Source organism: Aythya fuligula, chromosome 1, assembly GCF_009819795.1.
Source record: "Aythya fuligula isolate bAytFul2 chromosome 1, bAytFul2.pri, whole genome shotgun sequence".
NCBI classification, from domain to species: Eukaryota; Metazoa; Chordata; class Aves; order Anseriformes; family Anatidae; genus Aythya; species Aythya fuligula.
The window spans coordinates 22,338,268-22,353,294 of record NC_045559.1 but is presented as its reverse complement, the minus strand read 5'-3'; the positions used below and the strand labels follow the sequence as shown (position 1 = coordinate 22,353,294).

At 36.1% G+C, this 15,027-nt stretch overlaps 1 protein-coding gene across 5 annotated transcripts in view; it reads right to left on the bottom strand.

Annotated features, from left to right (window-relative positions):
• Positions 1-367: 367 nt before the first annotated feature.
• GRM8 (glutamate metabotropic receptor 8) overlaps positions 368-15,027 on the bottom strand; it is a 345,739-nt gene continuing 331,079 nt past the window's right edge. For 4 of the 5 annotated variants that reach the window (XM_032192752.1, XM_032192743.1, XM_032192761.1 and 1 more), the window contains 2 exons: positions 6,568-6,814; positions 368-942 (listed from right to left, as the gene is read on the bottom strand). In XM_032192752.1, the coding sequence (XP_032048643.1) occupies positions 893-942; positions 6,568-6,814 (297 nt within the window). In that variant the 3' untranslated portion in view covers positions 368-892. Of the gene's footprint in view, positions 943-6,512; positions 6,815-15,027 lie in introns of all 5 variants that reach the window. The other variant, XM_032192777.1, reaches the window with a different exon arrangement.

Genomic DNA, 15,027 nt, shown 5'->3' with positions numbered 1-15,027 from the left:
AATACAATCATACAAAATAATAAACATCAGGACTCCTTCACTTTACAAACATATAAAACTTCATACCCTCACTTTAAGGGTGAGAAGGGGGAAAAATCCTTCCACTAGAAAATATAGTCACAAAAAGTTAACAAATAAATTCACACACTGCAGGGCATACACACACACACACACATGCAGGCATGCACGTATATACACGCACATGTGCACACATACACACACACACATGCTTAGAGTTTACACTTCATTCTTCTGATGCCATGATTATTATTTTATTTGTACACCCACCTTTACGGCACATTCTAAACAAACAATAGACAACAGTGTAAGGACTTTTTTCCTTAAAACTGCAACAAAACAAGTCTCAACATTTGCAAAACATTCCTTTATTATTAGAAATAAATTATTTTGTATAAAAATTAGCATGCATTGATCATTGCATTTATTTTAGCATAACCCAGGACTTAAATCAGTCAGCCATCACAAGAAACAAACTCATCTTCTTTTACGAGTTGAACAATGTAGGACAGGAAAGGAAATTGTCACAATCACAAAAAAGTACTTACAAATATAACATCAGACATGATTTATTCAACAGCACTTTTTTTTTTTTTTTTTTTTTTTCACAAGCTAACATTTGTTTTCCTTTTGTGATTTACTCCCTTTTGTGAATGAACAGTTCAGAGGTTTGACACTGTCTCTATGTTATAAAACTGGACTTTTCCTTCCCCTGTCACTTTTTGCCTTTTGCCTCTCGTTTAATCCTTGTCTTTTAGGAGACTGACTATTGATTTGAATGTAGACTACTGATAATTCCAAGACTGAATTCTGGTGATGGTAAAGTCTTTGTCAGATCCCATCCTGGAGTTCTTCCACTGAATTTCATCCCTGCTTAGTTTGCCTGATTGCTGTAACTGACATAAGTAGTCTTGGTAGAGGAGGCTGTAAACAAACAAACACACAACAACAACAAAAAGCAAAGTTCAGTTTTTTGAGAAGCAAGAGGTAAAGAAACACATTTAGTATTTGAACTCAGAGAGTATTCCACTATATTTCCAATTGCTTGTAGAATAATGTAAGAAAGTTCAGTCAAACATAAGCAGTGGGTAAGTTGGATATTAAGTTCTGTGCTCTTGGTGGTAACTTTTGTTTATGACTTGGAGAAGCAAAGGTCAAAAGAGAAGAAAAACAATGAGAAGTGGAAAAGAAAGTTCCTGGCAAAGACAATAGAAACTTTTTCTACAATATTTTGGTTATATCTTCTGTATGTACCACCAGTGTTTTTAGTAGCTATCTGTATTTTGCTATTGATTTTAGCATAGCTGTAACAAGTATTTTCAATGTACTATTTTTCTGGTACTAGTAGTAGCTGATTCTGCATTGACTTTATTATTATTATTATTATTATTATTATTATTATTATTATTATTTATTTTAAATATATATTTTTTCCCTCTCTTCTACTGGTTGAAGACAACTTTGCAGCTGGTTGTGCTGTCCATCTAGAAGGGGGCTATATGTTCCTTGAAAGCAACAAAGCTTATTGTGAGAAACATCTCTTCAAGCAACTGACACAGGGTAACTAATGCCGATGGCACGTGTTCTCTGGAAAGTCTTCAGACACAGAACATCTCTGTATACATGAGCCAGCAGAAATGCTTACAAGAGCTTGAGCTGTGTTTTAAAACTGGAATGCTATCACAGTACCCTAATGCTGATTGTCATCTGACCAGATTCACCTTTGGTTAAAGCTGAAATGCCTCATTCAAAATGAGGCAATAAATTGAGAAAGTTAAACAGCTTTACAATTTTAAATAGTTATCAACTGCGAATTTGACATGGAAATTTGTGTCAGCTTCTAATCCTTTGGCATAAAAAATGTGACCCAAGTCTGTAATTAATACAGTGTTGGGAAGAGGGAAGTGATGATATCAGGTCTCACAGGGGGCTCTCTGACTGCAAACTAGTTGGGTACAAGGCAAACAAGACTACTGGGGACTTAGTCTTTTTTGATCTTAATTCTTCTTAAGAATTCTTAAATCTTAATCCCATGTCTTCTTTCCCTTTTCTTCTTCTTTATTTATTTATTTATTTTATTTATCTATATATTTTTTTAGATAGGTTCTTCATTCTGTCTTCTAAATCCATCCTGACAATCTTATGATTTGGGAAGAGCAAAGTACAGAAACCAAGAAATGACAGTTTCCCTCTCCTGCACTTCTTTTCACTAAAATTGCTGCAAAATACTATTTTGCAGTTGAAATAATTATGCTTACTACTTGCTTCATATTTTCTTTGTATTTCAGATAAATTTGATTCTAATATTGCATTCATTTTGTAAGACAAAACAGAACCAGACCATTGTAGTTCATCTGTCACTACATTTTTTTTTTTTTTCTTAAAAATTTATATATAGGAATGAATAATTGAAAGGAAGCTGCAAAATTGAATATTTCTTACTCCCACTTGCACAGGTAGTTCCAGTGTACCAGAGAATTTTTTTTTCTGGGATTGTGTCCAGAAGAACTTTGTGTCTGGAAGAGCTATTTCATAAATGGACCTCTTTTGGAACACTGAGCAATTCTTTCACATAAGTCTTCTGATCGATAGCAGTAGTACAGCACCAACATGAAATAGCTTTATTTGTGTGTATCGGGACACTTGAAACAAATATAGGCTCATTTACATCTTTCAGATCTTTCAGATGGGATGTACTGCTTCCATCTGAACTGCTTCCATGCTCCCACAGCTGGATTTCTGAGAAGATTCTATTTCTTCTCTTTGGCTCTTTAAGTTCCTTCTGAGAAAAATATAGGACTGCTGAAATGGCACCAAGTTCCTGAGAGCATAAAAGGATTTTATTCCCAGCTAAGAAATAACAAATAAATGGACATCTGCAAACTCTGCACATTTGTTAAAAAAAAAAAAAAAAAAATGATGGCAGGAGGAGGGCTTGTTTTTTTCCCTCTCTCTGAAAATAGGCTTAGATAAATGGTTAATCTAGAAAAATGGTTTAAGAAAAAGGTTAAGCTAGTTTAACATATTATCCCATATCAGCTGAATTCATGATAACTTTTCATGTGTATGTTCTCAGCCTACAGTGATACAATATAATAGGATTTATCACAACTCAGTAAGCTGAATTATGGAAGGACATTTGCAAGAAGCTCACAAAACACAAACACACACCTCACCTCAGTTGATTTAGATTAACTTATTAATTTGCCATAACTTGATTGTATGTCCGAAACTTGAACATTTTTTGACAGAACTAATTTGGGATTGATCAAGAAACAAAAATTATCCTACTGAGTTCTGAGTACTATCACTGTAAAAAAAATATAACAGAGGAAGCTATTGTAGCTACTAGTTCAAAATCTGTTAAATTTAATATCTCCAAACACTTTTTTCACTTGTTAAGTATTGCAAGTGTCTTTACAGTTCACTGTAATAAGCCTACAGTTCCTGTGTGGGAATCTGAAAGCTTCAGCAGCTGGTGTCCTGCTCTTTAAGACTGTTAGCATTTCATAGTAATAACATGAACCACATTATGGCAAGCTCAGATGGCCAGAAAAAGTAACAAACTTGGCTCAAAATATTTCTGGGAATGAACACTCTTTTCTAGCTCCAGTTACTATACTGCTGTTGGCATGAGACAAAGAGAAAAAGAATAAAATAAAAGAGGATCTAAAGCATTTTAGAATGATTACTGGGAGCTGACCTATATGAATTTAAAGTTGTCTTTGTTATGTCTTCTGTAATTGCATTTGGATATTTTTTCTTCATTCTGTTTCCCAATACAATTTGTTTTCCACTAAATATGAATATATTTCTACAAAAAAAGGTGACTGTATTCATGTGGGGGACAACATGGAATGGAGGTTATTTACATGAAAGAGGATGAATGAGAGAAAGCAGAGCTGTCTCTGGATGGGAAGCCAAAGGAATTAACTGACTGTCTCATCTTATTTCTCACCTAGTTATGAGCATTATTATCTCTACCAGCATGTGTGCTTAGGCAAGGGAAGGAATCACTATGCACTTCTGGAATACTTAGAATATCTTGCTTTTTCATAATCAGCTTCATATGCTGTCCGTGAAAAGATCTTCCTCAAATGGAGACAATAAAAGACATTTTGCAATGTTAAGAAGTTGTTACTGTTGAACTAGTGAAAATGAGTTATTTTGAGTTGTGCAGTGAGAATTCACAGGAACTTGCAAAAGTTTTGATAATAACTGTTTTGGCAGAAAAGAGGGAAGCTGATCAAATCCAAATGCTACAGAACACATTGAGAAGAGAGAAACCCATCTTGAGGCCAAAAGCTCAATTATACAGGGACAATGCAAATGACTTGGGTCTGAATTTTTGTGTTTGGAGCATTATGATGCCTGGATCAAAGCCTAGTCAGAATATACTCCTAGTGAGCTCTCAAAATTATATTGATGTGCTACTGTTAAAATCATGTTCAGAGCCCAGTAAATACGCGTTACCCTGTGTACCTCACACTACTGGAGAAACAAACTTGCTTCCAACAGCAGCTGTTTCTATGAATTATGCATAGTCATAGTTTAAAGAATACCAAACACAGCATTTCTTAATTAGACACAGTAGATAAGCATCAGACACCCAAGACTATATTTCCTATTCTATTTCTCACCCTAGTGTGTAATCCCTCCTTTGACTTTTCCTCAGAAGTTGTCATTTTGAAAACTCAGCAAAATACACTCCTTTTTCCCTTCTGAATTTTCTTTGGGAGACTTCTAAAGATTTGACAGATTAATGAGTTCTTCACATTTCCGTGATGTTTTGTGACTCACAAGGAGATTCATTGCCTTTCTCCTTTTGCCTTTTGTTATATACGATAATGTGAAGCTGTATAAACACATATCTCAGTCTGGTGGACATAAACATTTTGAAGGCCCATGAGCTCAGCAAGACAATTGCACTGAGTATCCTCCATGCATAAGCAACTAGAGAATGGTAAACCTATGGAATATTTTTTTATATAGTCTTCAACCTGGCAAGCTCTGGTTGAATTCAGCGGGGGTCTGCATTTTTATGAAATGACATCTTTCTTCAAACTTGGCACTTTCTTGTCCAAATGTGCTCAAGTAAAATAGTACTATTCAATCTCCTGTCCATCCACATCATCAGAAAGTAATGAAAAAGTAAAATGACTGAAAAATTAGTCTTTAACTGTAACAGCTTCTATCTACCCCATGTGTCCTTTAGCTCTTCAATGGATAACTGATTTTCCACTACTACTAAGCTCTGGGGGGTAAAGTTATTGGTTCTATTAATATTTGCTTGTAAGTATTTATTATTAAGTCCAGACCATAAGTCTGTATGTCATGTAACGCAATTGAAGCTATAACCTCTGTTACCTCTGTTCTGTTCCAAACTAGTGTAATTTTAGAGATGTGGCAAATTCAATAGCTTTCCTTAGACAGGAAAGAACTTCTTCCCATTAATAACCCATGGCAAATCAGAACATGTAATGATTAAGTTGTATAGGAATTACCATATATTTGTACCAAGATGAGTAGGATCACAACAGATGAAGTATTAGAATGAATCCAGAGGAGGGCCACAAAAATTGTCAAGAGGATGGAGCACCTCTCCTATGAAGACAGGCTGAGGGAGTTGGGATTGTTCAGCCTGGAGAAGAGAAGGCTCCAGGTAGACCTTATAGCAGCAGTCTTCTAGTACCTAAGGGGCCTACAGGAAAGCTCGAGGAAGTGTAGTGATAGGACAAGGAATTATGGCTTTAAATTCAATGAAGGTAGATTTAGTTTAGAAAACAGGAAGAAATTATTTACTATTATGGTGGTGAGGCACAGGCACAGGTTGCTCAGAGAAGTTGTGGATGCCTCATCCCTGGAAGTGTTCAAGGCCAGGCTGGATGGGGCTTTGAGCAACCTGGTCTAGTGGAAGATGTCCCTGTCCATGGCAATGGGTCCTTTCCAACACAAACCATTCTGTGATTCTATGAAATGCTTTGATGGGAAGTGTTATTCTGGGAAGTGTTAGCGATCATGAGTTGTGATAAATGAACAATAAATATTAACTTAGGGTGGAAAGGTAAAAAGGATTATTTTCACTCCTATATCTAACTGCAAAATAAAAACCATGTTAACTTTCCTGTATTTTTTCAATGAGCCTTTGAGTTTTGAATATATAGTGATGACCAATAATACACCTTATGAATTGACAGGACATACTGTAAAAGCTGACAAATCAATGGACAACACAGCAAATTAGCTTTATTTAAAACAGATTGTTATTTATTTTTTTTAAAGATGTGGCTTTTCAATATTTGCTTGTGATTTTTTTAATTTCTTTTTTTACCTAGCCTTACCTAGCCTCTTATTACCTATGAAAACCAATTTGTTAGAAACAACTCTAGGCATTCCTGCATTCAGCAGTACGTTAATTCTCTGGATTCATGCATACGAAACAACGAAAAGAATAAAGTTAATTATTAAAATAAAATGCATTCCTGTAAACGTACATCTATTAGGAAGTGCTGCCACTCTTGACCATGGGAAAGTCTACAGATGACTTACTGTTGGTTTCAAGACTTTCGCATAGTTCAGTTTTGACCTCTCCATTTGGTCTGTCATTTCCTTTTTGGGTCAGTTTGCTTTGCATTGTGGCAGCTGTCACTACCGCCTTGAAGCTCCTCTTCCGTTTTTGAACATTCTGCTCTGGATGAAAAATGATAATATAAACCTTGGGCATGTAGAGCATGCCCAGAGACACAGAAGCACTTAAGCTCATGGAGACAGTAAGTGTTGTTGTCTGGATGTACATCTGGGGAAGGAAAGAAACAACATAAAAATCATTGTTATATTGGTTTAACATATGAAGGCAAATAAAATAATTATCTTAAAAATACTAGCCAAAAAACAGAAATAATAACATTCTTCCTTTTTTATACATACATCAGAAAGACCCTTGACTTTGGTTGCCTTTAATTAGTGTCAAGTATGGCTTGAAAGGTGGGCCTGTGCAAACCTCACGAAGTTCAACACGGCTAAGTGCAAGGTCCTGCAGCTGGATTGCAGCAATCCCAAGCACAAATACCATCTGCATTGAGAGCAGCCTCGCGGAGAAGGACCTGGGGATGCTGGTTGAAGAGAAGCTCAATGTGAGTCAGCAAACTGAGCCTGAAGCCCAGAAAGCCAACCATATCCTGGACTGCATCAAAAGAAGCATGGCCAGCAGGTCAAGGGAGGTGATTCTCCCCCTATGTTCTGCTCTCAGGAGACCCCACAAAGAGTACTGCATTCAGCTCTGGGGCCCCAAGGTCCAAGAAGGACACGGACCTATTAAAGCCCTTCCAGAAAAGGGCCACAAAAATGATCAAGGAGCACAACTCCTACGAAGACTGGCTGAGGGATATTGTTCAGCCTGGAGAAGAGAGGGCTCCAGGGAGACGCAGGAGGCTCCAGACAGTCTTCTAGTACCTAAGGGGGGCCTACAAGAAAGCTGGAGAGAGTCTTTACCAGGGATTTCAATGATAGGACAAGGAATAATGGCTTCAAATTAAAAGAAAGTAGATTTAGATTAGACAACAGGAGGAAATTCTATACTCAGAAGGTGGTGAGGCACAGGCACAGGTTGCCTGGAGAAGCTGTGGATGCCCCATCCCTGGAAATGTTTAAGGGCAGGCTGGATGGGGCTTTGAGCAACCTGGTCTAGTGGGAGGTGTCCCTGTGGGGGCATGGGGTTGGAACTTGATGATCTTAAGGTTCCTTCCAAACCAAACCATTCTGTGATTCTATGATTCAGTGGCTGCTTTATGTTTTTGTTTCTTTGATAGATTGATTGATAGATAGTTTTAACCTTAAAAGTAGGCACTAGAAATAACATAATATTTATTAAACTTAATTGTCATAAAAAAACAATTATGAAATAAAACCTGCTCATTGTCTTGGCAGACACTGACTTTGTTGTCAAGCATGATTTTAAGCACTAGCCAATACTATCACTTTAAGCTGGAGATAACTTTGCCTTAAGGAGAAAAGTACATATATTATAAACTGGTATGCAGTCACCATTAAGCTGAATATTTTTAAATGTATTTTCATATACAAAGTTATTCCATTACTTTCTCCCTAGAGATCATAAACAAACTGTGTTCTTACTTAAAGCACCATTAGCTGAGAAATGTGACAAATGTATTTCCAAAGGGTGGACTCTCACTGTGAACCACTTTGCAAAGCATAAGAACGATTATACAGAAAACTGCCCAAGATTCTCACAAAATGAGGCAAGGACACATCTACTCTTTAAGAAAAGATGGAAAACGCTTCAAAATTTATATGATGATGAACCTGGTTCCAGGGAGAGCACAAGACTGAAAAGACCATCAGGATTTCCTCTTGTGTTGAGGAATGTTATAGGGGCAATATCTCCCTTCTTTTCAATAATACATTGAGATAATACATCAGGAAATATATACTATGGAGTCATTTCTCACATCAGTGAAATAGCTGTGTTCCTTTCAATTTCCAAATTGACAGCTGTGTGCCTGAAAGCAGATCCTGACCATCATTTTGCAAGAGTGCTTCTAAGGACAACTTCTCACAGTTACATTAATAGGCAGTTTTTTTTTCAGACTTCCATAGAAGGACCTCTTTGCAGATGCACATTTACATGCAGACAGTACCAACGATATATCTTTTTCCCTATCTCCAATTGAACTGGTACAACATTGGCTTTTAGAGTAAAGTGTTGTGTTAAGTGGTGTCTAAAAGTAAAGATATTTTAGTTCCTAAAGATGCACGCATTTCCTAACAGAATTCGCAAATCTGAAATCAATGCAAGTAAGATCTTTAACAAACGTAATGTATATGAAAATTCCATTAAACATAAAAAGTCTTTTTCTGAAGCCTTACTAGTTTTGAAAATCAAACCCGTGGCTATTAATTGACTAGCTGAGCATCACCTGGGGATCCTCTAACTGTGCCTGACATTGAAATAATTTTGTAAGTCTAAAGACAATACCTGACCCATAAGTTCTTTTTTTCCTCTTATGGTTCAATATAAGTATCAGAGGATAAAAAAGGATAAAGATCCTCTGGATGTTATAGAGTAAAGTATACATTCATATAATAGCACTAGCTATATTAGCAACAAGTATTTGCATCATGGTGTGGGCCTTTTTGGAGAAGGCCTTTTTGAGAAGGTCCACAATGCCAAGCTCTTACAAATAAATACCAAAGAGGAACAATCTCTTCCTGAAGGTTTCCATACAAGTAAATCTTATAAGTGAATCAGTTCTAAATCTGACCATGCATTCACCACAATAATGAATGCCCATGGATTTCAATACACTTTGTGCAGGTATTTTACATGCATGTATTTTATATCATTATGTTTAATTTAGTTTCTGTGGATTCAGTTGAAATGACCAACACAAAGGCCTGTCTGAAAAATATCTAAATCACAGGTTCTTTCATGTTGCAGATTACAGTTCACATACAATGAGTTTTATTGATAATGGTGACAGTATTTTTTAACCATCTGCTAGTCATTGAAGAATTAACTCTACAGCAAGTAGGGAATTTTCTGACAGAAAATTTTCAAACAGTGAATACAATTTTTAGAGATTTTAGGCCTCATGGACCCTGTTTTGCATGGATTGCCCTTACTACATACTATTTAATGAAACTTATGAGAAAGAATGACTTTAAGAAACTTTCTAGACCTTGAAAGGAAGGCTTTGAACATGTACTTACACATTGTGTGTGGTATGTATATTAACCTGACTTTTTACTCCAGTGAAATTGCATACTCAACTGGAGACTAGTTGTCAATCACTCTGATTACTAAACAGTCTGGGCCAATTACTCTTTCTACTTCTTTTTAAATGGCCAGTTTCAGGATGATAGCCTGAATACAGGACAGGAACATGCCCCGTATGTAGTCCTTCCTGCCTTTGCAATCCCCCCTCCTGCAGCCCAAATCTAGCAAACACTATGCCTCACACTTGGTTTGGCTTTTGTCCTCATTTTATCCCTGACAAGAAGACAACCCTGTTTTGTTTTTGTGCATTATGGATATTTCTTATTATCCTGGGAGCATAACAGCCTATGAGTTTTAGAGAATTGGCTTCTCTGAAAATCAAGCAGCAACAAAAGTAGCAAAAAATGAATTCTGATATTATTTTTTTTTTCAGAAGTCTCACAGTGGTAGCTAACTCCAAGTTACAGGAGAATAAAAGTCCCTTTCTCACAACAATTCAGATTCATGGTTACATAGAAATGGATTTCAGCATTCCTCACACTAAAATACCTTCTGAACTACATTTTGTCCAATAAAGCTTTTCACAGATATAACAAAGGCTGCTATATCTGTTCTCCTTGTTCTTGACAGTCAGAACACATAAGACAGAAAACTAAAATCACAGCAGCACACACACACACATACACACACACACACACACAAAATCTTGCTTCCCCTTACACTATGGGAAAAACTTGAGGCCTAAATACCTTTCTGTTTCCATCCACCACCCTACCTCTATTCCAGAACTGATCCAGGGCTTATGTACTGTTTTCTACCCTCATAACTGAGAAAGCATCTCATATAAATGATCCAGACCCTCTGTCCCCACTATCTCATAAATGACCTTCACATTTTCCCCATCAGAAGGATCTTACTCACTTAGTGACACAGCTTTTGATGGCCTCAGGCAGCTAAAATAGATAATGGTTGTGTGGATATCTAGGGATTTTCTACCTTTTAACATGTCTTCTAGGACTAACTGTCTCCTGCCTATTGAAACTTAAAATATTACATAGGAAACACTGGGGTAGTCAAAAAGAATATTAGAAAATATGTACATTTCAAAATTAATTCCTTTATTTGGAAGTACTTGAAACTGCTTTGCCTCCTTGGTAACCTGAAAAAAGTTTATGCATCAAATCTGGTGTGTGCACCAAAGTGTCTGAATTCAGGTAGCTGAGTGACTACCTCTCAGGTAGGCCTAACTACTTAGAATTGAAATATCACCCATGTCTCCCATCCGCTTGGTGCTTGCAGAGGCAATGTCATGCACATAGCATGAAATGAGTTCAACCACTTTCATTAGAGATCAAAAATAGCGGTAATGTCATATTTTTTGTCCAGTTTGCTTCCTTGGTTTGAATCCTCCCTTATTTTCACACATAAGATTATATTCTAGCTTCCTTCAGGCTTCCCGTTTTTCTTAATCTACATATTTTTCCTTTCTACTCAGTTTTAGTAGGTCAAATAGAGGGTACCTTTCACCTAGCCTGTTCCCAAATCTGATTTTAATAGTATACCCTAGAGATGTGGGAGATATGGTTATTGTGATTTCCTGAGTGAACTGAATCTGTTTTCCACTTTGGTAGAAATTCTCTGACTGCTAGTAGTTATAACAGATGAACAAGTCCAGTACTGAGTGAGTGCTCAGCTACAGAGATATAACGCAAGCTATCTGTGTGACTAACATAGATCCAAATCAGCTACTTGCACTCCAAAAAGAAGTGGGTGTTTAAAAGATGCAGCTAGTCTAATGTCTTTTACTGGCTAACTATACAATTTGCCCTTTAGAAGAACAGATTAAAGAAACAGCCTCAGTACTGAACACTGGAGTCTGAAAAACCCTGCTGAGACAGATATATCCAGATAGGCACTCTTGAATGTGTCCTACACTGAGAGTAACAGAGCAGAAGATGAAATTATGATTTTATTTTTCCCTTATCCTTGTTATCAAATACTTCATGTCTCTTCTATGAATCTTCTCGTCCACTTCAACCAGTTTCATTTTTTAATGCCAGAACTGTAGTAAGCATTATTTCCTGTAAGGGATTTTAGCTATCAGTCTCTCCCACCACTCTTGCCCTAACTCCCAGCTGTTGGAATCATCTACTAGATCATTCATAGCCAGAAGATAAATGATACATGATACAATAACGATATATGCCATCTATCTGCATGCATGCCACAAATTTGGAAAGACAGCAAAAATGTCTCTCAGTTTGTAGTGGAGACAGCAAAGGTATTTGCAGTCTCAGTAAAACACAAGCATTGGTAGCCAGTTTTCCTTCACTGCAGAATTTAGAGTGCTTAGGAAAAAAAAAAAAAAAAGTCCCTCTCTTAAAGTGAGCATGCCATAACACGAAAATTACTTTTGCATGTGTTGCTGCTTACTAAAGAGTTGATTGGATGACAACACTTACGGTTTCACAGTTGTGCTCACAAACCAGAAAGAAACACCATGGAATTAATTCCACACCAAGAATCAACACGGAAAAGGCTCACTGCAGGCAGATACATTAGAAGCCTGGAAACACTACAAAAGGGAGGTAACAATGTTGGCAAGCAGCCAATAACTAACAAAAGGATTCATACTTCTCTGCAGAACCTGCATCCCCATAAGCTTACACCTACATATTTTTTATTCTTTTCACTGACCAACATACTTTCCCGTCTGGACCTGTGGGAAGAAAATTCATATTTTCTTGAGGAAAAACATTGCAGGTACAAGTCAGTCATCATTGTTTTGCTCATGTTGACATAACAAGATTATTTTCCAGGTATAAGACAAACTTCATGCAGTGAGTCTTATTCAAACATTTGCTTAGTTAGAAAACATAGAAAACTACTTAACATATATATCTTTTTAACCTTTTAAAAATATTCCTTACCAAAATATCAATTAAAATGAGGCTGCAAAAGAAAGTCAAAGCCTTTTCACAAACATGGAAGTAACACATTCATTAGGGTATTATCTCAAGCAGTAAACATAGACTGTGATTCTGTACCTTGCAGAAAAAAAAAAAAAAAAAAAAAAAGACAAAACAAATCCTCTTTATTTTTATTTGTACATTTCAGTTGTTTTCAGAAATTTTAAGAGAAATAAAAGATCTAATGACTGATATCAAAGTGAATGCTTGTCATCTTTAAAAATATGAACTTTCATAATATGTTAGAAGAGCTATGAAAGCTTGTGGCCTCAGTGGAACATAAATATACCTGCATTTCAAGAACTGAATTATGGTAAAGTTCAGTTTCTCCAATTTAAGTCTGATTTTGACCTTTCCAGCAATATCTATAAAGATTCTTTTTCTACCCATAAAATATTTTATGTAAAGATGGAAATTACTTTACTAGGTCTTTTTTTGTTTGTTTGTTTGTTTGTTTGTTTGTTTTGGCATTTTATTTTTAAATGTACAAATGATCTGTCAACCACTCATTGGAAACAATATGTTCAAGATATGTTCAACATCTGCATGTTGTAAAGCTTGCATTGCATATATTCCCTTCCAAAGTGCTTTTTCATCGCATGCCTAAAATTAACCTTAGTTCTTCCAAACACTTTCCAGTGACTTTTCAACACCTACTTTTACCATAGTGGTAGATCTATCCTAAACATAGAAAATACGTGGAATTCAGATACTGGGAAGTTGATGATATTCACTTCACCAAGTTTGGATAATCTGTCCTGCAATTTGGGAACAACTTCTCATTGGGACAATAATGGTTGTCCAACTCTGTATATTTCTTCATCTAATTTCCTAACAAGGCATGATTCCTTTGTGATACAGAGGGTATCAGGTTATCATTTGACTGTATCAAATAAAAAGAGAAATAGGTGATCTCTAGGTCTAGGAAGCAAACAGTACTCTACCACTCTACAATACTCTACCACTATGTCTACAGCAGTAAATAAAACCATACTAAGGTATAGACCTGCATGCACTGAGTGCAGACTTTACTGTCTGCACTGTTATCTGTGTGTGTGTACACTATTTGCACTACCAACCTGAACGGTCCCTGGCCTGAACCAAATCACAGTCTCCCAAACTATTCCTAGGAGTCTGCCTACAGTTCGAGACTATTCCCAGTAGGTAATATTGATATATCTTCTCTGTTCTTACTGTTAGATTAAATTTTTAATACTATCAGCCTAGCCAGACTGTGCCAACTAGCTTCTTGGCAATGAATCATAACCAATTTAGATAGAACGTAACAGGGCAAAACAGAAGATAATGTCCACATTAACACCACCTTCTTAACAGGAAGGATATTACAGTTGTAATTACTATTAGCATGTCATCTTTACCATAAAATTCCCCAAAATTAGATTTTTGCCTGCTTTAATTCCTGGAGTTAGTTCCTTTCCTTTCCCTTTGTTTCATGTTTCAAATGCTTCTGTAATTTCTACATTTGCAAAAGGTTTCTGACAACACATAACCCCTGCAGACCTAGACTGTGGCTTTACAGATAACATCACAGAACATTGGCATCAGAAATGTTGCTGTTTTATAGAAAGAGATATAGAAGATTAGAATGAAATAAGCATTGCAATTATTAAATATTCTGCTTATTGGTAATGAATAGTCATTGTCATTGTTCAGCTTTACTTCATCTACAACTTTTTACAGTGTTTTATTTAGAACACCAATAAACTAAGCTCTGCTTCTGTACTACAGTCAATCCTTCAAAGCTCAGGACATAGGCATCATACAAAATGTTATGCACTGTCTTACAGACCTTTAAACTCATTTAAAATATCAGTAGGTAATTTGATTCTGTTTTCTTTTAAGATATCACAGTACCATACAGCTTATGTATAACCCATCACCCCAATTTACTGAAGTATTTTGTTTTTTCAAGGGCCCTGTAATCCATTCATCTCATCAGCCTTGGTATAAATAAAGTCACCATAGTCAATCACCAATCAAAGACTAATCTTTAGTATATCTGTTGTAATATATATGTCAGTCCTGGCATTCAGGAGTGCTGAGCTCCAAAAGGTAAATTGGAGAAAGTTATCTCCAAATATCATTTAAATATATGTCAACAATAAATATCAGAAAAAAATTCTTCATTGCATAGAAAACTTGAAGAAGGAGATTATTTAATATTAATTGTTCTGCTATATGTTTATTGACTATTCAACATAGTGTAGAAGTAAGATTTTTATTGTGTTACACTTAAGATTTTCTTCGAGGTAAAATGCTAAGCAACAAATTTATTGGTAGTCT